Source organism: Polistes canadensis, unplaced genomic scaffold, assembly GCF_001313835.1.
Source record: "Polistes canadensis isolate GaletaPanama2010 unplaced genomic scaffold, ASM131383v1 scaffold_66, whole genome shotgun sequence".
NCBI lineage: Eukaryota > Metazoa > Arthropoda > Insecta > Hymenoptera > Vespidae > Polistes > Polistes canadensis.
The window spans coordinates 302,881-326,435 of record NW_014569613.1 but is presented as its reverse complement, the minus strand read 5'-3'; the positions used below and the strand labels follow the sequence as shown (position 1 = coordinate 326,435).

General features: G+C 30.2%; 2 protein-coding genes across 8 annotated transcripts; one reads left to right on the top strand and one right to left on the bottom strand.

Moving 5' to 3' along the window:
- Positions 1–11,990: 11,990 nt before the first annotated feature.
- Positions 11,991–16,156, top strand: LOC106786162 (homeobox protein OTX1-like). Of its 4 annotated transcripts, none has more exons than XM_014747272.1 (5): positions 11,991–12,125; positions 12,185–12,303; positions 13,330–13,464; positions 14,306–14,637; positions 15,028–16,156. In XM_014747272.1, the coding sequence occupies exons 2-5, from the start codon at positions 12,220–12,222 to the stop codon at positions 15,311–15,313; spliced, it is 837 nt and encodes a 278-aa protein (XP_014602758.1). In that variant the 5' UTR covers positions 11,991–12,125; positions 12,185–12,219; the 3' UTR covers positions 15,314–16,156. The 4 variants fall into 4 exon arrangements, with proteins under 4 accessions (XP_014602758.1, XP_014602757.1, XP_014602759.1 ...); XM_014747271.1 differs by having other exon boundaries at positions 12,174–12,303; XM_014747273.1 differs by having other exon boundaries at positions 11,991–12,297.
- Positions 16,157–18,790: 2,634 nt separating this feature from the next.
- LOC106786133 lies at positions 18,791–23,065 on the bottom strand. 4 transcript variants are annotated; one of them, XR_001381620.1, is made up of 10 exons: positions 22,823–23,065; positions 22,444–22,677; positions 22,157–22,225; positions 22,012–22,068; positions 21,708–21,917; positions 21,511–21,641; positions 21,217–21,424; positions 20,307–20,479; positions 19,600–19,761; positions 18,793–18,946 (listed from the first exon to the last, which is right to left on the bottom strand). XR_001381620.1 is itself a non-coding variant. In XM_014747213.1 (9 exons), the coding sequence occupies exons 3-9, from the start codon at positions 22,193–22,195 to the stop codon at positions 18,898–18,900; spliced, it is 867 nt and encodes a 288-aa protein (XP_014602699.1). In that variant the 5' UTR covers positions 22,196–22,225; positions 22,444–22,677; positions 22,823–23,065; the 3' UTR covers positions 18,791–18,897. The 4 variants fall into 4 exon arrangements, 2 of the variants coding, with proteins under 2 accessions (XP_014602699.1, XP_014602700.1); XR_001381621.1 differs by lacking the exons at positions 18,793–18,946; positions 19,600–19,761 and adding exons at positions 20,573–20,593; positions 20,985–21,078 and having other exon boundaries at positions 20,410–20,479; XM_014747213.1 differs by lacking the exon at positions 19,600–19,761 and having other exon boundaries at positions 18,791–18,946.
- Between the last annotated feature and the right edge of the window lie 490 nt (positions 23,066–23,555).

The following is a 23,555-nucleotide window of genomic DNA, read 5'->3' as shown; positions in this document are numbered from 1 at the left end:
TAAAACAAAGCTTATAATTTTTCAGTTAATTATATTATACATATATATATACTAACAAATTTCATATAATATACCTAAAATGATCTATAAATAGTTATCTGTAAAATTTGTATTTTACCTTTAATATTGTATATTATTTTTTCTTAACAGGTCACAGGAGTTATTCTTTTCTGAAATCAATCATACCGAAGGGACATACTGAACAATAAATCGTACCTCCAACTGGACGTATTATCCTTTCTTCTTCGTAGATCTCCCTGCAGTTCTGTTCGTGTAGATTGATATAAAAGAGACTTCTTAGTAAAAAAAAAAAGAAGAAAAAAAAAAAATCATGACCACTTACCACCGTCGCTACCGATGATAGATACGCATACAGAAACACGTATGTACATACATATATATTTGTGTACCCACATGACATCTCTGTGATTCGCATCCGTGATTCAAAAACCTTCACCAAGCGTTGCCTTATTCGTCACCACTGAATAGACGAGAAAAGAGGGGTTCGACGGTTCCAATTCATTTAGCCATTCGTTGACTAACGTTAATTGACTTTTTATTCTACGTCATCTAGCCGAGCGACCCCGTTACATGGTGTTCGTATATTGATCCACTCTCCTCTAAGTTCTTTCTACAGCTTTTCAATGATCACGATCAACGATTGTCCTTCATTTTAATGTCTGCATCTTCCTTCACAAGCCTATCGGTCTAATCAATTAATGTATTCTTCAATAAAACCCTTTTATCAAACAACCATCTCTTATGTTTGATTTGCCATACTAATCTCACTAAAGTCATCGATAACATCGTCAATCTTTATTCGACAGTGTAAAAGAACGTTTTTTGTATTCTTTTAATGTTAAATTGTAAACTACGCGCAGATGGGGTTCATACTGTAAGCCATGGACATTAAGTCGGGTACTGTGTGACCTTTTTGTTTTGGATTTTAGAATTTCAAACTATATATATTTTTAGTGATAGATGGTTTATATTAAAAATGATTCATACATTTATTATTAATTACTAAATTTGTGCAACTCTGTTTGATCAATTGTCGCGTGAATGAATATCTGTATGTGTCAGGTCTACCAAGAAATCCTATGCATTTTTGAAATAAAAAAAATTGTATACTAATGTATATACATCGCAATGTCACTAATATATACTTACTTTTTCTGTCCCCAGAATTCGTGTTCGAGCAATACAATAGTATCAATGTAAAATAAATCTTTATTCATCGTTGGCTCATTTTCTTAATTACTTACGATGAAGTTGTTTAGTTATTTGCGATTATACAACAAGAAGCTTATCTACAGAGAAGTTTTATATTTTACTGTATATATGTAAATATATAATCAGCGAAAGATAGCAGACATTATTATTTGAGTATTTTTACAATCACTATAAACAGATCAACGTGGAAAATCTTATTTTCTATAGCTATTAGAAAACCTTTTCAATTTAGTTCAAATAAGTTTTCATCTCGCATTTGTATTTTTTCAAATTTCGTTTATTTCCTAAGTAAATTTATAAATTTACACGTTTTACCATTTATATTGTACAAAGTATGAGTAACAAATGACGTATTAAGTGGAACAATTTACATTGGAAATAATTAAAGAACACATTGTTTTCTTATTCCACTAAATAACCAAGAATAATCAAAGAAAAATTGACATTTCTTAATATTATTTATATGATTTTGTTTAAATACTTTTTCCGAATTGATATATAAGTATTCATTAAAAAATCTATGTATATATATACATATACAAGAAACACATTTATATTCTATTGTTCTATTCTGGTAGTGGTCGTAGAGCATTTTATGGCTACTTTACGTACCCTCTGATTCATATATGCCTTTTTTTTAGTAACCACAAATGACTCAACGTTCTTTCTACAGTTTTCTTCGTCACAATCCTCCCACCCTTCGCACCACCTGACCTTCTTGCTCTTCCGTAGCCGCATGCAATAATGATAATGAAAATGGTGTTCTCCCTCTCTTTTATATTTTCCTTTTTTCTCTTTTCTTTGCTTCCTCACACTATCGCGATGTGCATACAAGAGAAAGAACGATTTCCGGAAAGAGGTGTCCGCGCGTGCACTTCTGCATCCTCACCTTTCTGAATGCAGGAGTAGCGGATCTCCTAAGATCGGCTTGATGAACGTACGTTCTACGAGTGAAAGATGGAAAAAGAAGAAAGAGGCCGCGAAAGAAGGAGAGCAAGCTACGCGGAAGCCTGAGATAAAAGTTGAGGCTTTAGGGGAAGGGGGTGAAATGGAAAATAGAGGAAACGCCATTGTGCTAGCCGAAAGAAAGGGCGCATTATTTGGAAAGTGACGTTTTGGAAGAAGAAAGTTTGTAGTGGGAGAAGGGTAAACAAAAAAAGAATAACATACAACGACTCATGTGGCTGATAATAATTTATCATTATCTTTTACAATATCATCTGTGATTATGAATTTTTAAAAGATGGTAAGAACAATTTATAATTCGTAAAAAATAATTTATAAATGGAACACATTCCTACGTATTATTAATTTACTAAATAAATAAGTTTAGTTAATATTTTATTAAAATAAAAGCAATTTTATTTACAAATTTAAATAATTCTTTATTTATATGTATATATAGATATACATACATACATACAATAGTTCACAAAATTTATTCAACAAATCTCTCTCAATTAGATTTATATATTTAAGAAAGCATGATAATAATAACATATTATTTTTATAACACAAAATGTTTTTTCTAACAAAATATATGTCCTGATAGATAAAATCATACATATATCCTAAAACTTTCCTACCCTCTAATATTTAATTAATATATATTTCATTATTTATATTTAAACAAGCTAATAGTTGCACTCGTTTAATCGTTATAATAAAATTTATTTGAAAAACGATATCCTGTAAAATACAGAGAAAACTAGTCATAGAAACCTATATATATCTACATATATACATATATATATATATATGATGATCTCTGACCTACGCTTTTATCACGTCCTATTTCTCTTTTGGCTTTCGCCAATATCTGTTTTACGATTCGTTTTTGCTTGTCTATTTAGCTTTTTTTTTCTCTGTTTTTTTTTTTTTTCTGTTTTGCATCTATTAAATCGAGCTTCGTATCTCTTGCACATCGTAGTAAGAGTATACACATCCTACAATTTACATTACACATATTATTAATTAAATGTTACTTTTTTTTTTCATCATTCACATCAGATATTCTATTATAAACGAACTTCTGCAGACGAGAATAAGTTTAAAAATCCCTCGATATTCAATGTATTCAGGACAATAGAATTTACAATCGGATGTTGGTCTAAAAAGGATCATTACTATAAATGGAAAGTGATATAGAGAGCAGAAGAAAGAGAAAGAGAAAGAAAAAGAACGAGCAAGGACGTTGGAGAGGGACGCCACGAAGAGAGAGAGAGAGAGAGAGAGAAAGAGAGAGAAAAAGGAACCGTAGAGAAAGGAGAAAGAGAAAGCGCAGAGTAGACCGACTCACGGAATTCTCTTTCATCCGCATTATTATGGTAATGAAACTGAAAATCCGAGAAATGCCAGGCTTTTGTCACACAGGGATTGTCTGCCTGGTCCATTCATTGATTACGTCGGTAGACGAGGGTGCAATCTTTACCAACCCTCGCTAAAGATAGGAGGTAGCGGTTCGTGTTTTCCGTCATTGTTTTTCACTATGTGAATATTTCGTGTAAGTGAATAAAAAGATTTATATTTTCTAATAAAGCATCCATCTAAAGAGGACGTTTCTTATCAATTCATCTGTTAATTAATCACTTTATGATATTTCAATCTAAAATTTATTTACTCACTTATTGTGGTACCATGTCCGAATTAATAAGATTTATGAAAATATTCAATCTACGAGACTCTTGGACATGTTAAAAAAGTGTAATTATTTAATGTGTGCTATCTTATAAATTAATTTTTATTCAATTAAATATTATTAAATGAAGTTTTAAATAAAATATAAAATATAATTCAAGAAAGACAACTTCAAATATATTAGTATACTGCTCTTCTTTTTCTGTTCTGTTATGAATAGATATAAAAAGTATAAAACTGCATATATAAACTTGATTGAATACTAATAAGAAGAACATTTTAAATCATGGAGTATCCTTCGGTACGTTGTTGTTATTCTCAAAAGTAGATATCTTTGAAAAGTTGAATAAATCTCAATCTCAATCTAAAGTTGTTTTTAGAAAGTAACCGTATAATAACTCCTAGTCTTTTTCTTCTCTTCTTGTAGAAATACTTGTTCATCTTACTAATATAACTTTATTTAATTACAATTTTTGTATGACTTATAATAACATTTACAAGTTCATCATCAATAAAATTGAAATTAGATTGGATAATTTTTCGAAAGAAAAAGAAGGATGAACAGAGAGAGAGAGAGAGAGAGAGAGAGAAAGAGAAATGAAGCAAAGAAACAATTAATTAATTTCGATGATTCAATTAAATTTTCTATTACTCCTGATTATTCAAGAAAATCATTCATACAATCATTGACTTTCTTTCTATCCTTTTCTACCTTTCGATCGTTGTACTGACCACTAGACGCTGATCGTTCTAGCGGATTATACTTCGCCGCGAGTAAACAATGGCTATTGTCCAGCATATCATTTTCACTCATCTCTGCTATTTCCTGTCCAGCAGAGTTTTCGACAAGGCTTCGCTAGTTTCGCCTTAGCGGAGGCGGAACAGGAAGTCGAATACTGTTCGCTTGAGTTTCGGATTTTCATTTTTTTTTCTCATCCGATCCACTAACCAGTGTTCTCTCTCTCTCTCTCTCTCTCTCTCTCTCTCTCTTTTTCCTTCTCTTTCTCTCTTTCTTTTTCTCTCTCTTTCTCTAGGGCACTCTCTCCCTTTTCCTCGTCTTTTTCTTCTTCTGCTACATCTCCTCCTCTTATCCGTAGTCGTTTTCAGTCGGTGCATTGGTCGATCCAGTGGAGTGCATCTACTGGACAGAGCCCCGCTACAATGCCTTTTGTTTTCACCAGTAGCAGTGTGTATACCACGATCCATTATGACTGCATTCAAACAGCTGATTCATGAAAACCGTTTTGATCAAGCCGAAATTATTGTACCGACAATGGCTTGTGAAATTAGTATACCACAACTGATAATAGTATTGGAATGACGAGAAACCTTTCTTTCGTTACAAAAATTTCAATTTCAAAACAATGGATAATCATTTTTTTTTACGAATAATTAGTAACGGTTAATATTTAAATATATAGAAATTTGATAAATAAATCATACTCAATTATGAATTATATTTACAAACAATTGTGTACTCTCTGAATGTCCACCTGAATTCTAATCGGAATATATGCAGTGTACCAATTAATAATATTCAATTATTGAAAATGAAAATTAAAGAACAATATAATACGTAATAGTATGCATGTCGTCTATTGGTCAGGACTATATTTTATAATTTCCCCTCACTTCTTTCTTAGGGTGTTCTATTTGAAATTAATGAATTAAGATGATAAATGAATCAATATCGATTATGTACATATAAATAAATGTGAAATCAATTGAAAACGAATGGAAAATACATAAATAAAAGAAAAAAATTACTTTTAAATTGCTAAGGGATAATTGTGACTAATTAAAATTCTAATAAATTGACCTCAAATTTCTATCTGTGCAAATCAAATCGTAATAACTATATATATCTCATTTTTCTTTATAAATTATATTATTATTTTACTAATAACACACGGTGTTCTTTCAAAAAAAAAAAAAGAAAAAGAATAAGAAAGGCGAAAATTAAAAAAATAGGAATAACGAAAAGAAATCTCACGATGAAAGGAGTGTCTATATATTTGAAATATGATCGAAGATGATAGCGAAACTTTTTCATAGAGAAATATAGAAAAATTTAGTTCAACGTGTATATGTGCACATACACTGAATGTACGATTTTCGAATGGACAATGTTGAAATGTGCTAAAGCCTTTCTCGAGTAGGGATGACGGAAGATAATTTTGACATACGTAGGCATATACGTATACGTTGGTATATAATAACCCCGAGGCTGTGTTCACATCAGAGAAAGAGAGAGAGAGAGAGAGAGAGAGAGAGAGAGAGAAGGAGAGAGAAGGAGAGAGAAATAGAGAAACACAGACAGACAGAAATAGATAGACAGAGATAGAGAGATAGAGTCGTGGCGATACAAGTGAGTAGCTATATTGCACAAACGGAATACCTACTCCAGCCTATCCTAACCAATCCCGCCCAACCGCCCATTGGCATTAAACCAACCACCAACCCCTTCCTCTTATTGCGTGATTGTCTCCTTCAGTCATTTCTCTCATCTACCGGGTGACACCTCTCACACCTCTTCTTTCGATCATCTTTCAACTCCAATGAACGAAATTTTTAATTTATATATATATATATATATATATACACCCTTCGCTTATGTTTTTTTATTATTTAATAAATTTATTCTAATATATTATTTATTTACGATATGAATCAATTGGCGCATCTCGAACTGGGGTTTTTAATATAAATTAATATTTTAATATATTCTGTGGGAAATAAAATTCTTTGAAGTATTTATCGCGTATTATATCCGTGACAGATATTATTATTTAATCTGTAGCGCTATTTAAAAATTGAATAGCGACGTTTTTATATATTTTATAACGAAAGGAAAAGAGAAAAATATTGTTGTTGTTTTTTTTTTTTTCAGAAGACAAACAAATCACTTCATTTTTAAAAAAAGATTCGTTATTAAAATATTTATCTGAGCTAAACGGTGATTAATTTTCTAATGATTTATTTTAATTGTGTATACGAAAAGGCATAATAAGGGTATTAATATCGGAACATTTAAAAATTTCAATTTCGTATACCAATAAAAAGGTTCGTTCTAAAATTAACAAAAATATAACCCCATCATCCATTTTCATTATATAAAATAATATTATTTAAAGAGTATTACTAATAATATTCGATAAGTTCATGTAAAAGATAATTCATATACATTATAATCCAATTAGCCTGGCTTAAAAAAGGAATACAAGTAAGAAGTTAGAGTTAGTTCTTCTTTCACTGTCGATTATTTGTTTAGTATAAGACAAATCAATGAATTTTTTACGTCTGTCACCCGTTAGCCCGTACTAGAGACGGATAGTGCTGATGCGACAAAGAATTGATATGTTCCTTTCCGTGGCGCTCTTATATCTCCTACCCCCTCCCACACCAAACTCGCGTTATCCACGTCTCTCTCCATCTACAGCGAGCAATGCGCCTATGGCCCGACAATGGAAAGCGGCGCACATCTGTAGGTACTGGGAAACAATGAACTGAGAGCTGTATGCGATTGTGGACCGACAGATAGTATTGTATAATATAGTCTGTTGTTTCAACCCCCTCCGCCCACCCCTATATTTCTCCCCCTCTCTGCTATTCCCTACCCCGCAGCCTCCTTTCCATCCTTTCAACCCCTTCTCCCAAAAAATGCTGGAGACAGAACCTTCTCTTCGCTCGTTTCTATCTCTTCGTCTGTGCCAGCTTACATGCGCGCATTTACGCAATACAGAGAAAGAGAAGAAAAGAGAGAGAGAGAGAGAGAGTGAGGGACAGGATGAGGAGGAGGAGGAGGAGGAGGAGGAGGATGGGGGGCAAGCAGGCAGAGTAAAGATAACATGTTCACACACAGAAATTATGAATATCCCTCTTCTCAAAATGCGATTTTTATTGATCCTCATTAATCAAAAACATTTTTATATATTTATTCAATCCAATTGAAATTGAAATTTTAATTAGCTGTTCTTATTATGATTGAATAAGTAAAAATATCACGATACGAAAAACAATCTGAGAAAATTAAATGAAAAATCATTTTTTTTTCTTATGCACATGTTAAATACTTTAATTTTAAGAAGAGCGAATATTACGGTATATATATTTGCAAATTATACATGTGTGTGTGTGTGTGAATAGATTAAGGGTACCGATTCGATACAAATATCTTTGTATTACCGTAACTTGCTGTTACGTTCTATATGCCATGGGTTATGATCGTGAGATGTTAATAGCTTCACATCTGAAAACATAATGCAAACGTTTATAGTAACAAGATTTGTTATAAAAAATATTTAATATTACACTTTTAATGTTTACAAATTTATGATCTAAAAAGCAAATAATTGTATTTCAGTGTTCTGAGCCACGGTTTTTCTCAGTCCTGAGAGCGTACATGATTTCGGTATCCAAAAAGAGCTTGCCTTAATAAATTATATTATAATGATTTGTAACATCTTGTAAATTGTAGAACTTGTATTTATTCTGCTCTCACGGTAATTTTGGAAAGTTAATGGTCGGATACAATAACAAAAAGTGTACCAACGAAAAAAATAATAATAATAAATATGACTGAAAGTAGTGATTATAAATATACAGTAAGAAATAGAAATAATGAATGTCAAGAAGAAAAACTTTGAAAAGAAAGGGAATACTTGCTTCGATGAGTTTGAGGAGATAGAAAAAGGGTCTTAAGAAGAGCTTATTCCTCGTTAAAGATTGGGTCTGTTTGAGGATCGAGCGAAGGAACGATATTACAATATTATATAACAAATAATATAATAATATATATAATTATGATAATGGTGATGATAATGGCAATATTGATGATAATCATAATAACAGTAAGGAAGAGTCCACTTTTGGCGAGCGATGTTTTATAACAATAGAGGAATAAAGTGTAATATAAGAGTGATCATATGTTCCTTATATGAAAGTATCTATATGTATACAGAGATAGATATATTAAAAACAAATAATATATATTATATACCTATATATATATAATATAGGGGTATGTATTATATATCGCGATGTGGTATTTTCGTATATAAAAAAGAAATACAATAAATTTCAATGTTTGTGATGGATAGAGTAAATAGGTAGTAGGAATCATAAAAGATAAGAACATTGGAGAAAGGGGGAAAGAAGATTTGGAGGAAAAGGGGCGAAGAGAAAGAAGCGCGCGCAATCTTTTTAATTATGAAAACACGACTTTGTGTTCCATTTTGTTTTGTTGTCAGAATGCTATTCTATTCAGTACTCTCTTTTTCTTCTTCTCCTCCTCCACCTTCTTTCTCCGTCTCGCCATCTTCTTTTTTTATATTATAACGCAGCGCGCGGGTGGCTGATGGGTCAGGGGCGGAGGAAGACTGGTGGCAGAGTGGAGACCAGAAGGGTGCCAGGGTGAGATTGCTTTAGTAATGAATTACATGGCTTCGGGCTATGTGCCTCTGTCTGATGTGCTGCACGGCCAGCGAGCATCGGAATCTGTGCTTTCTAGCCTCGGCTTCTCCGAACTTTCCTTTTTTTTTCGTTTCTTCCTTTTCCGTCGTCTTTTTTTAAACTCTCTACCTCCCTTCCACCCTCTCTCTTTCTCTTTCTCTTTCTTTTTCTCCCTCTGCTCATCTCTTTTACCTGCTCAAAACAAATGCTTCATTTAGAAAAATAAGTCTTCGTATCTGTCTATTAAAGTTTATAATATATACATAATAACATTATGTATAATGCATATTAATATGAGATGCATTTTATAGACACTCATTATTTAAAGAAACTTTGAACTTGTTTGACCCCTTATATTGAGATTTAAGGAAGCTTCTAGATCGGTCTTTTTTTTAAGTAGTACATGCATACTGTTACATATATATGTTAAATAAATATATTGGCAAGTACCGTTCGTTATATTTAACTATATTTTCATTTAAACGCAATAGATACTCGAATTGTTTTTCGAAATAATAATTTAATCTATATTTCATAATTTTTATGTGATTTGTGTGATAATGAAGACAATAATAAAATAGTCAATGAAAATGTAATATTAAAATTATAATAGTATTAAACAATACTAAAAACTTATAAATGACATATTAATATCACATACATACATACATACATACATACATACATACATATATATATTCATACAATAGAAAAAAATATTCTCCTTTAAAGAAAGGCACGAAAAGAGAAGCTGATTAATTACGTAGGGTATACTCGGACAACGTTAGTGGGGCTCACATTGACGTATATACGCAGAGTGGATTTTGAATCGTATTGTTATGCAGACTGAATGTAGATAACGAGATGAAGAGCGTTATTCATTGGACACAATGCCACCGCCCAGGATCCGCCTCTACGAGACACCCCTCGGTCTTTTATTAATTTACCCTTTGCTCGCATCGTCGTCGTCTCTCTCTCTACCCCCCTTCTTCCATCCTCGCAATAACCACGACGAATAAGGTGGTGTGGTGCTTTCCTCTGCTCGTTTTAATCTCTGTTGCCACGCCCAGACACTAAGTTTCTCTCTTTATTTCCATTTATCGACTGACGCATTTCTAAATAATCAAGACTACCTCGTAGAAATCGAAGATTAATAACGTGGAAAGAGGTTACGTCTCTGCATCACTGTACGTTATCAAAGAGAATTCTTCGATCATCTTCTTCCTCTTATGTGAATTTTTCTGTTCCAACGAATATACATTTATAATAACAATTAAATTCATTCGATCTTACCGAAATATTCGATATTGTTTAAGTATATCTGCAAACCGCGTATTTCAAACTTTCTTTACTACTAGGACATCGAATATTTTGTAACAGAACTTGAAAAAATTTGTTTATTTCTTAAGTATACTTAAAATTTGGAACAATTGTTTTAATATACTTACTCAATTCTTCATATATTTTCTTAATTATATCATTTTATATCAGGGTACCTTATTTAGGGAACACTTTGTTAATGGTAACGAAGATCATCCAGATAAAAGTCCGAAATAGTCATAAACGTTCGAAGTAGTTTTGACTTAAAATCTAACAAGAAAAATCACGAACAAGAGATTCATTCAAAGTTATTGAGAGCTATCATTTCTAGTCGTTTTTAATAGTTTCAGAATTGATACGGATCGATTAAAACTGTACACTTTCCAATCCACGATCAAATCCAGACGCAGCCTCCTTTACACAATATAAATAACAGATATTTCTCAGAACATTAAATGTATAAAACAATGTATGTATATGCATATTCTTTATCATCTCGAAGAACGTATAGTAGTTATTTATGAAGCTAAAATATTAATGTTTTTTAAGAAGTAAATATATAAGTAATTACTTAACGTATGTACTCAAGAAAAAAAAAAAAAAAAGGAATTATACTTATGAAAAACATACGATATCACCAACGTGAGAAGTTTCAATATGACATAAAGATAAAATAATACGCATACTAGTAGATCATAACTACGTATTTACGTTACGACTGTAGTAAGGTCAATAAACGATCAAAAACAGTATTATAAAAAGAGATTACATCGTTTAAAAAAAAAAAAAAGTAAACCGAGAAAATCGCGGTACGAGATCGATTTTGAATATCGATTGGGCGCCGTGAGCTCAGAATACAAATTCAAAAGCATTCTTGAGTGAGTGATCGAACTGAATTTTTGCAGATCGGTAAAAAGCATAGTATCGGGAAAAAGAGAGAAAAAAAAAATAAAGCAAAGGATAATAGAGTAAAGAAGGACAGAGGAGGCCTAAATGAGCGCGTATAGAAAAGAAAGAAAAATATAGAGATATAGACAGGGAGAAAGAGAGAGAAAGTGGAAAGAGGATGCAGAAATAAGAGAAGAAAGAGGAGTTAGTGGAGAAAGAGGAGAGGAGAAGAAGGGTAGAAAAAGGAGGACGAATTGAGTGGGCGGGGAGGGTAAGGGAGGGTAGAGATGCAAAGGGAGAAAGAATGGTACGCGCATTACGATTTAGTGGACTTTCCATAACTGCAGGAAGGGGTGTGTGCATCCTCGTGCAACGCCGGTAACGCCCCAGAACTGCGCAACCAATAGGGAACGCGGCCCGATCTCGCAACACCCCCGCAAACAAGGGTAGGAAACAGTCGCTTCTCGTTGTTGCTCGCGAACTCGCTAGCTTTACGGGCAGTTTTCCTACCACCTCCATTACGAGCGAAACCAAACCAATCCTCGTTCGCCGGTTTCCTCGTTTTCTTGGACATTCCACGCACGCCGTTAAGAATCGTAAGTGTCGTAATTTGTCTGTTATTGGTCCACAACAGTTGACTACAGTTTCCGAAAAGGGTCACGAAGGCACACGGTGCAGGTGTTCGTCCATATGGCCGGTCCTTATCTTTCACCCTTAGGGCCTCAGGCTGATCTACTTACCGAGTATATGTTCGGTCGTCGTCGTCAGGTCAGTGTACGTTTCGATCTTATCTATTTTTTCTAGGCATGTAAAATCATTCTTTTCCTATTTTCGTTCGAATCTTTTTCGAGAGTTCTACTTGTTGTAAGTTTCAATTAAACTTACAAGAACAATACTATTCGAGAGTATCTTACACTTTTTTTTTTCTAATTCTCGACGTTGTAAGATAGGAAAACGATTATTGAATTTATGTCGATCTATTGTCGTTAAGATCGCTGATATTTCTATATTAAAAAGCAAAAATACTTTCGAAATATCTTTCAAAAAATCATATCTTCAAAGAATGTCTCTTTTAATCGCTTTTATACTTTCATTTTTTAATTTTATTAAATTTAAAACTTTCATTTTCCATATTGTCGTGAAAAAAATATCCTAACACAGATATGTATGTATTCTGCATATATTTTTTGTACACTTGTTGCTAGTGGATCGGGTTCCTTAATCTAAACAATAAGAGTACTATCATTGTAAATTACCATATATAATTATATTACTATATTATATTGACTAATATATAACAAAATTGACATATTAATAATAATAAAAGATATAAAATTAAGATTGTATCATAATATATAACGTATACATATTATTTAATAGTTTTTGTTACACTTTTACCATTTAATTTTCATAAAAGTCTATAGATCTAATTTAATTAATGAGTTTGCATTTTTGTAAGTGAATCAATGTGGTGCTTCCGTGCATAAAATAAAAATAAAATTCTTGTTTAAAGACAAACACAAAATTTGTATTTTTTGCTTTGAGAGCAGTGTATGTCTCTTGTCGGTTATTTCGAATACAAAATTCAATGAAATTATAGATGTAGACGTGTACACGTGGATATTATTCAGAGATTGCCAATTACTATAACGTGGAACGGATAATAAAGATATATAAAAGGAGTTCATACTGAAAAAAAAAAAAAAAAATAAATAAACGTTTAAAATAAATGCATACGTGATATTCAAATAGGACGAAGAAGAATTTAAATATTGAATTTGTTGCGTATTTTTCATTTAGAGGCGTAATCGGACAACATTTACGCCGCAGCAATTGCAAGAATTGGAATCCCTATTCCAGAAGACTCATTATCCAGACGTATTCCTGAGGGAAGAAGTAGCTCTTCGAATTTCACTCTCGGAAGCACGCGTTCAGGTATGCTTTACTTGTCGAGAAAACTATAGGTAGAAAAGAGAGGGTCGATTCAAAATTATGTCTTCGAAATAATTTGATTGCATTTATTGTGCGATTATGATCATTTCAACGTTTTGTATCAACATTTATTTATTACTCGATGTATTCTGGTGATTTGTTTAATTTGCGTTTTTCGACATTTCTTATAATACGAGTAAGTGAAATGCTTTCGCGCGATGTTTCTTTTAGTAAAATAATGATAAATATTCTTAATGTATTATAATAACAATCAAAATGTCTTTTTTTTAATAATTTTCACGTGTTTTGAAATGAGTTACATTATACACATTTTGTAAACAAATATTGATGAGAGACATATCTATATACACCCATTTAAAAGAACTGTCATTATTCCTATTCTTTTATGAATGGAATTATAAGATTTGACAATATTTTTCTATTACTTCTTTCAAAAAATTACTATGTACGCATTGTATTGTAATATTACCTGTGTATTAAGACAGATGCACAAAAAATTTTACTTTTAAATAAATTTTTTATCTAGTAACGTATTATTTTTTCCATTTACGTCAATATTTGTAAATGCTGTTCTGTTTTTTTTTTTGAAAATATAATTCATTATAAGTTATAAAATGTCTACGAGTTTCAATACTTTTTTCTATCTTCAATACGAAACTTTTATATCTATATAATTTGAGCTTATAAAATAAAAAATTATATTTCTTTTACAAATTATTCCTTTCTACTTTCTATTATGAAATATTTGATCATATTAATACAATATTAGACCCAAGATCATTCAATGTTTAATATTAATTATAATTATTCTCTTTTGGGGAAGGTGTGGTTTCAAAATAGACGAGCAAAATGGCGAAAGCAGGCTCGTCTCCAATTACTACAAGACGCATGGAGGATGCGTTGCTTAGGATTAGGCAGTGCTACGCCTCTTCTTTTGAGACCACCACCGACAGCAGGAATAGAAAGATCGGATGCTTCTTCACCACCACCGCCATCGGCCTTATCCGAACCTTCTCTTTCTTCTTCTTCTTCTTCTTCTTCAGCTGAGAAATTGGTCGAAACTGGTGCGGCCGCTGCCGCGGCTGCAGCCGCAGCCGCAGCCGCCGCTACCGTACCAATTTGCAGAGACTACCGTTTACTTTCTGCTGCTCATAGGTACGCATATATATATACATATATTTTAGATATAGAAATTATATATAATTCGCGATACTTTTTAAAAAAGAATTTAATATTTATTATATATAATAATATTTAACATTTTATATTACAAGCTCAATTTCTGGCTACAGTCAAATAAGATAGATATAGATTTTGATCGTATAATATAGCTATATATGCCAATGTAAATACATTCGTGTAATGATAACTATCGAAATAAGTGCGAGATTCGTATTCGTATATTACTTTGAAACTTTTGATTACATAATATTAAGATATTAACATATTTTACTTACTTTGTGAATCATTTGTAATATGGAAAGCGTACTTTTTTTTTTAATCGGTATTTCAAAATCATTGCTGTATTTTCGTATTATCTCGCAGTTATTCCATGCATTGCGACAAGTCAAGTGACAAAGTCAAGTGCGGATGTGGATCTCCACCACGAATTTGCAGTAGTTCCCCGGAAAAGGATATAGAGCAGAGTATCAGGGAGAGACCTCAAGAGGCTGAAATCGATCTAACGATGAAAGGCCCTCATACCTCGAGACATGCTCAAATAACAACGACACCGTTTAACTTGATAAGCACATCACAGCAAACTTTGAGACATACCGAACATGTAGATGAGCCGTTGGACGCGAGACTTAGCAGTAATAGAAATAATTGAAAAAATTTTACTTAATGATATTCATATTTATTTACGTGAGACAGAGAGACTTTTCCCCTGTAACAAAAAGAAACATTTACAATACCATTAACGTAACATTGAAGGTGTGGACATTCTCGCAACAAAATACTTCAAGTTAATACGATTGTTGTTGATTGAATTTTCATATACAAATAATTGATTATGGAGCTACGTTCATCTCTACGTGCATCATTATTTCATTGTTTATAAACACACTTTTCAAAATAAGTTTTCATTAGAAACGAACATACCCGAATATATAAACAAAAAGTGATAGCTCATACCTCGAAATATCGGAAACTTTAGACCTGTTATTTTTGCTCTTAATCATAATACTATATGTAGTTGAAAAAATTGTGACATTAGAATGACCACGTGAAAACTTCTGCAATTTTATATTATCACTCAAATATTAAAAAAGAGATAATACATGTGTGTATATTTCTATTCTATCTATTCATGTTTACAAATTTGGCGTAACTTTTTAATATCACTTTTAAACTTTCATGATAGTTTATTGAATGTGCTTCAATAGAAAACACAAGATCCTTGCATTTAGAATAAAGAATATTTTACAAATTTTGACTTGATCAATGATAGTGCATTTACGCGATTTATACAAACGAAATAAGATTTTTAAAATGCATAAAAATTGGTACGAGTACCTGAATCGAATAATATTCGTTGGAAGACCTCTTCTATACTCTAATATCGACGCATTTTAATGACATTTTCTGAATACACTTTGACATTTATGAGATTTACTTCGGTTTTTGTGAATATTATAGATAAAACAGAATTTTTAACAATAAATACTATAATAATTTACATATTTGTTTTTTTTTTAATTAGAAGTATAGTTTGTTTATGGTTTTTCCAAAATCTCTAATAAAATTTGAATGATTATTTAATTTAAATGTATTATAATATAATATTAATTATAAGATTTTATATTATATAGTAATACTGAATAGTATATTTATAACATATAAGTACTATTAATAAATAATATTAGTACTTAACAGAGTGTAACCGGATGAACTACTTAAAATTAAAGAGGAGAATATTTGATTGGTAAAGATACTTTAAATCGAATTTGACTGTTTTATATATAAAAATTACAAAATATATTTGTATCATTGCGATCAATTTTAAGAATCCACATACCTACAGTATTTCTTGTTATAAATATTCAACAGTTATCAATTTTATATCGTAATAGTGTTCGCTAATTATCAAGAATTCATGAGATCGATAATTCAAATTGGTATTGTATTTTATCTGAAAACGCTTAAAGCTTTTTTTTTTACGTTATTGTAATGCAATTTTTATTGAAATATAATCTAAATTATATTTAGACATTATAATAAATTTCTGAACAAATATGTAATGTTACCACCATAGACTTATACTGTCGTATTTACATACGGATAAGTAATGGTCCTCCTTGTTATAAAAGGTTGAGCGGTAATCATAGTACGACCAAGTCATTTACCCGAATTGATTAGAGGCAGAGTACATGATATTCGATTAAAAGAATTTTCGAATAATAAAATATATATTATACATTTCTGACTTTGATTTTCATATGTATATTTCATATATATTGATTTGTTTATAAACTTCGAGATTGAAATTCGTCTATCACGTACGATTCAATGTTATAATTTTCATTTAGAATTTAGACAATGATTGATATGAATAGAGATAAAATCATATTAAATTATTCAAACTTCAGAATTGATTGGTTCGAAAACGAAGCTACAGATAAAAATATAAATTAAATTTTTAATTTATTTTGTCGTGAAAATTCATCCCCTACCCGATTATTACTGTCTCACTCTGTATTTCATCTTCTAGAAGATGTTATAAAATAAAATACAATACAATGGATCAGAACAATTCTTAATAAATAAAGAACGCTATTATGATATAAAAACAAAAACAATTGAATGTCTTTTACAAAAATGTCATAAATAAATTTAAAGTATTTCCAATTTCGAAAAGTAATATTTTAGTTTACAATTAGATCATAGAATCCTAAATCTGAAGTATTTTGAAATTACCTTAGTATAGTTAATAATTTTGATTATATAAAAAAGAAGATTAAATATATTCTTATTTATACAAATCTTTGAATAGCATCAAAAGCAATACACCGAGATATTTTTAATTTCAAAATCTTAAGTAATTTGTCCGGTATATTATATATTTACTATTTATTATTACTATATAGCATAAAATGTTGCAAAATATTATACTATAATCTTTTTATTCCATCTTTTTTCATTTATAGGAATAATTCTTTACTACGGAAAAAATCTCTATATTCATGAACTATTATTATAAGAACATAGAATTAGAGTATATATATGTATATAGTATATATTATACACATTAAGTAGAGAGATAAAGTGCATACTAAGCAAGTGATTATATACTTATATATAACATATATTTGTAAGGAGCTTAATACAATTAAAATTATTATTATTTTATTTAAATCTTTGAACAATATTACTTGTTTGAATGAAAAAAAAAAAAATAGATCCATTTTGGATTTTGAGGAAAAATGAGTAATTTAAAAGTATATATATAACAATAATATTGACCATCTAAACATCATAATAATTTCTTCATATTATTTTACAAATGAAAAAACTCAAATACTCACTAAAAGAAAATGATATCACTGGTTTTCATCAGCCGTAATATACAACAGTTTTTTAAAGGAATATTTTATTTAATTATCTTAGATAAGTACTAGCTATATAGTATTAATTTTTCCGAAACAAAAATTGTAATATAGATAAGACACTGTTACCCATAGGTATTAATAGTTAGATATATATAATAATATGATAATGTACTGTCGTTAAAGCATTAATGGTGAAATGATTTTAATATTAAAAAATAAACAATTAATAATAAAAATATTACAATAATATTGATATTTAAAATTAATAAAATATAATTGTATTCTTTCCTCCTACATATGATTACAATGTTACTTGATTGATGTGTTTTTGTCGATAAGTAATTTTTTTAAAAATCAACAAGAAGTCCATCATAAATATCCAAGTTGAAAACAAAAGAAAAACTGGAAATTACATTTTTTCGATTGTTCAGAAAATAATTGGGTTAAAGAACTAACATTTTCAACAAAATTTTTTCTTTTAGTAAGGATATTATAGACTGAGAGTATCATTCACACATAATTCATCCTATATATCTGTAAAAAAATTGTGAAATGGAATCAATTTATCTTTAACTCAATTAGTATAAAAATGAATAATACTGCATGTAAAATGTAATTGCCAGTTACCTTAAACAGTAAAGCACAAAATCTACAATATAAAATAACCTGTGGAGCTGTAAGAAAATTAATCCTAATCCTTTAATTAATCCTTAATTAAATTAAGGCTTCGTGATTAAAACAAAAACATCAAAGAGAACTGTTTGTTTCATTTGTTTATTTATAAAATCACAGGTATTTAAATCTGAACCTCTGAACATCACCGTCGCATTCGTGGAGAATTATCGTACTCGAAATTTAGTTATTTTCAATAACACAAATTCGACGAAATCACCCCAGAAAAGTTGGCATAGAACCTGAACAGCAGAAAAAAATGAATAAGTACTTTTAATTGCCCATAATTGCATATTTAAAATCTATTGCACACTTTTTAATTAATTATTTAATTAGTTATTAATAATTGAAAATACAAAAACGTTTTTTTCTCATTTCTAAGCAAAGCATTGGAGTTTTCTATTGTTTCTTGTTTTCAATCAATTGTTCACTTTTTGTTTGTCCGGCTCCTCAACTATTTTTAACTATTTTCGTTAGCTAAAAGAGCCTCCCAATATCTGCGATAAACATAACCGTCCGGAGTCTAGAAGTTGTATTAAAGTAAACAAGTATTTAATGATAAAATTTGGAACCAATAATATACATCAAAAAGTTGCCGAAAATGACGGCAGCTTCATGATTTTATTTCTAAAATTTTTTAATAAATGGGAAAAGTCTGATAGGAACCATAAACGCCTACTGGGATCATGTGGATGTTGACAACTAAATCTATATTCATTAATTCCGAATAACTTCCATGCTCCTCGATTCCATTCAGCTCCATCACTGGTTACTGCATCAACTTTATAGCCAGCGTTTTTCAATAGCATTACACATGCAATTATTAATTTGTGTAATATGTCACTAACAGTAACATTTGGACTCAGGAAGCAGGCAATTACTTGTACCCAATCACCTCGAAAAGATTGAAACATAAATACTAGAGCATGATCAGCTCTAGTATTGAGAGCTCCTTCTGGTGTATAAGAGCCTAAATCAATGAAACCATGCAGCTGCATTGTTCGTTGATTTCATTTTATAGCTTCGCCTAAAGCTACTTCATCGAGCAGTAAAGTACCTATGAAATGGAGAAAAATAATGTCCATCAGTATATGTGTGTTATTCGGAATATGACATTGTAAGCGTTTACGAAGCTAATGAGAAGTCTAAAAAGTGATAAATACAATTATCAAAGGAAAGAAGAGCAGTAGCAAAGCCGGTAAGATAGAACGAGCTAAAAAGCAGATTAATTACTGAAAAGTTATTTTCAGTAGCTTGTTACTATTATTAGTATTCTCAGCTAGTATTTTATCATAAAGCATTAGTGTGATTTAGTTGTTAATTTGCAAGTACATTTTGTAATAATTATTAGTTTTACAATTAACTGTGACACGTCAACCACAAATGATATTAGGTATACCCCTTTTCTTGTAAACTTCCATGCGAGAATCTTTCAATTTAAAGGTTTCAAAGAGAGCTTTGGAAAAATTAAAAGCGCTATCTAATTTCTGGATATATTCCTGGAGGGTATCTTTACAGGGTAAAGGTAAAATTTGTCTAGATCTCAGCCTTGCATAAACGGCCGCACTTTTAATTTTTATTAAAAGACACTCGTATACCCACTCAATAGTGTATCTTCTTTGTTTGCAATTGTTTAATGCAGCTGCAGCAAAGCATGCTCTGACAGTTTCTTGTTGAATTGGCGGTAGAGCAAGTATTTCTTTCTCTATAACAGTTTCGGAAGCATCAGCACATTTTTTTCTTTCTTCTTCGATGATTTGCTTCAGAGTTTTATTCTAAACAATCAATCGGTAGTATATACTCAATGGTAGTAAATACTGTTGTAATATTGTAATTCAAACATTAAAGTTATTTAAGGCCTTACATACATCTAGCAGCGCCAAAAATGCCTTAAAAGAAAAAAATTTTTTTAGTAGAGATAACAATAGAAATTTATAAAAATAAATAGTGCACATTGTTTATTGGTATTTAAACTTTATAAAAAATGTTATTTCTCTTTATTTTTACAAAAATTACTATTTAAAAATCACGTGATCCGCAACACTAAAAAAAAAGTTATTCCATGATCTGTATCATATCTCTAGTAAATGTCAATCGATTTGCAAAATTTAGCAATTTATGATAGTTTAAAAAAAAAATTTTACACTTTAATTATTTTTATTAAATTTTTATATCAAAATATCAAACATCCGGGGTTCGAAAAAAAACTATAGAGAAAACGATTTTGAATATTTAAAAAAAAATCGCATTAAAAAATATTAAAGATTGTATGACAGCTACCTGCATGCACCAAACTCTCGTCGGGCAGTCACATTTTCTACCATAACTTTGGATCTATGGGAAATTTTTACAATCGACTTTCACAGAAATAAGCCTAAAATTATAGAGAACAACAATTTGATTAAAAAAAAAATTGATTTTTTTTTAATTCTGGACGTATGTAAAGCCTTAACAAAACGAAATTATTAGATTCACGATAACAGTTAGTTGTATACATTAGAGATAAACGCACCTTATTACTGAGGCGAGTACACTTTTTCTTCACAGCATTAAGTTCAAGTTTTAATTTTCTATTAAGTTCATCAACATCCATTTTTGGTAGGTATAATTTATTGCATAATTTTGATCTCAGTCGTCTACATGCTTTGCATCTATATCTTGCTGCTTGTATTTTATACTTTTCATCAGCTTTCAAAAAAACTGTGCATGTTTCTGAAGACCTATTAGAATATGAGTACTGTAATTAAAATATAAAGCACAAGAAAAACAATTTCTCGTAAGAAAAACTTAATTTTGCAATAAATACTTTTGACAATCAAATCCACTACCACTACACATTTGAGATCTCTCTAATTTTTGTAGAAATTCCCATAATTTATTCATACTAGAAATAACAAAGTCACTTTTTATTGATTTACTAATTTTTACGTTTGTTACCTAAAAAATTATACTGTTAGCGTACATCTGTAGAAAATTTAAAAAAAAATAGAAGAAAGTACTTACAACTACATTTAGAACCTTATCGATTTTTACACGAAATTTGACATCATATGATTCATAATCCAAATGACACATTATCACTGAGGGTGAATCGAGGTGATCATCAACCCAGGCCCATTTCTTTGGTAATTTATGCGTTTCTAAATTCTTAATGAGGTCATTTATCGAAAAATCTGTATATGATTCTGATAATTCTGCATATATGCACTCCGCCTATTAAAGATACAAATACATTAGACGCAARACAAAGCATTATGCACTTATCAAATTTACAGAATTGACTAGAAAAGAAAATTTTGAATCATACTTTTCCAATAATATTGGGCTCAATAATGTCATCTTCTCTCATTAAATCGACTGGCTCCTACAGARAAATATAATTATTAACTTTTATTAATGAAGTTATTAACTATTTTTTTATCATAGATTTTTATTTGATTTAAAAAACAAACCTTCTTAACTACAAATTCCTCACTTGCAGCAACTGCCATACTTTAACATATATTGCAGACAGTACTTTCCTGAAAAAAAAGTTTTATTGTAATATTAAAGATTGACTGTTATTACAGAATATTTTAACCCTTTAGTACTCAGGTTATAAGAATTTCTCTCACGCAACAACATTTAACCTATAGTCTGTCGCTGCAGTGCAAGTGAGACACTAAAAACCACCTGGGTACTGAAGGGTTAATGATATTGGAATAGGTAAACTTGGTAAACTTTTCATAAAATCTCTTACGATGTCATTTTCACTTGCTGAAGTTTTTTTATCTAATGTTGGAATAGCATCTGGCTTTAAGACAATTCTTTGTCTTTCAGATACAAAAGGTTGTTCACCAGGTATTGTTATTATATCTTTTCTAATTATGTATTTTTCATCAAAATGTTCATCACATATAAATTTACGACAATTTGGATCGAAATCCAAATTTTGCTTCAATATTTCACTCCATTGCTTTAAAATTTGATTATTCTGTAAACAAAATTTTCATTTTTTATCATTTAATCCAAAATAAATGTGCAGTAAAAATATTGGTATTAATTGTAAGTATGTGTTAAAATATTATTTAATTGTTTGTTTTATTTGAAGTAGACTGAAGTTTTAAGGTTGCACTTACTTTGGGTACGGTAAACAGAGAATTTTTCTGTAGTTTCAACTTATTTCTTTTTTTCTTCTTTTCTTTACTGTTGATGCAATCCACCACAACACAATATTTCACCATCATAAACAAAAAATTCACATTTGCTACAAAATAAAGGCTTCTTGAATAAAACAAAAACATCAAAGAAAACTATTTGTTTCATTTGTTTATTTCTAAAATCACAGGTACTTAAATCTGAATCTCTGAACAGCACCGCCGCCCTTGTGGAGAATTATGGTACTCAGTATTTAATTTCGAATCATTACAATGATTTTATAATAAATTTTATTTCTAATTTATTGGTGTTTATTAAATCCTCTTATGTTCACTTGTTACACTTTTCGTTATTATTTCTTCAATTATCAATACTTAATGAAATTAAAATAGAAATTATTAATAAATAAATTATTAATAAAAAAAAATAGAATTAAAATAAAAGTGACTACAATTATAAAACATTGTAGGGAGCTTTGGTTTTAAGAGTAAAGTCCCTAAGAAATAATCTCTTTGCACGGAGAGCGCGATAGTCGGCAAAGAAGCTATGCAGTTTCTTATATTGGGCATTCGGAATACAGACATTATATAAAGAACACACTAATGATACCCATTAGTAGATCCCTATAATATATTTCATATGATTTTTCGATTACTAACTATTATATTGATGATATTTTTTATTCATTCTCCACTCTAGTTTTTTCACGTTTTC

Coding starts and splice junctions, on each gene's coding strand:
- LOC106786162 (XM_014747272.1), top strand. CDS start 12,220: ATGGCCGGTCCTTATCTTTCACCCTTAGGGCCTCAGGCTGATCTACTT. Junction 13,465..14,305: donor TCTCGGAAGCACGCGTTCAG/GTATGCTTTACT, acceptor CTTTTGGGGAAG/GTGTGGTTTCAAAATAGACG. Junction 14,638..15,027: donor TTACTTTCTGCTGCTCATAG/GTACGCATATAT, acceptor ATTATCTCGCAG/TTATTCCATGCATTGCGACA.
- LOC106786133 (XM_014747213.1), bottom strand. CDS start 22,195: ATGGCAGTTGCTGCAAGTGAGGAATTTGTAGTTAAGAAG. Junction 21,642..21,707: donor ATAAGGTTCTAAATGTAGTT/GTAAGTACTTTC, acceptor ATAATTTTTTAG/GTAACAAACGTAAAAATTAG. Junction 18,947..20,306: donor CAAAGAAGATACACTATTGA/GTGGGTATACGA, acceptor TCTGCTGTTCAG/GTTCTATGCCAACTTTTCTG.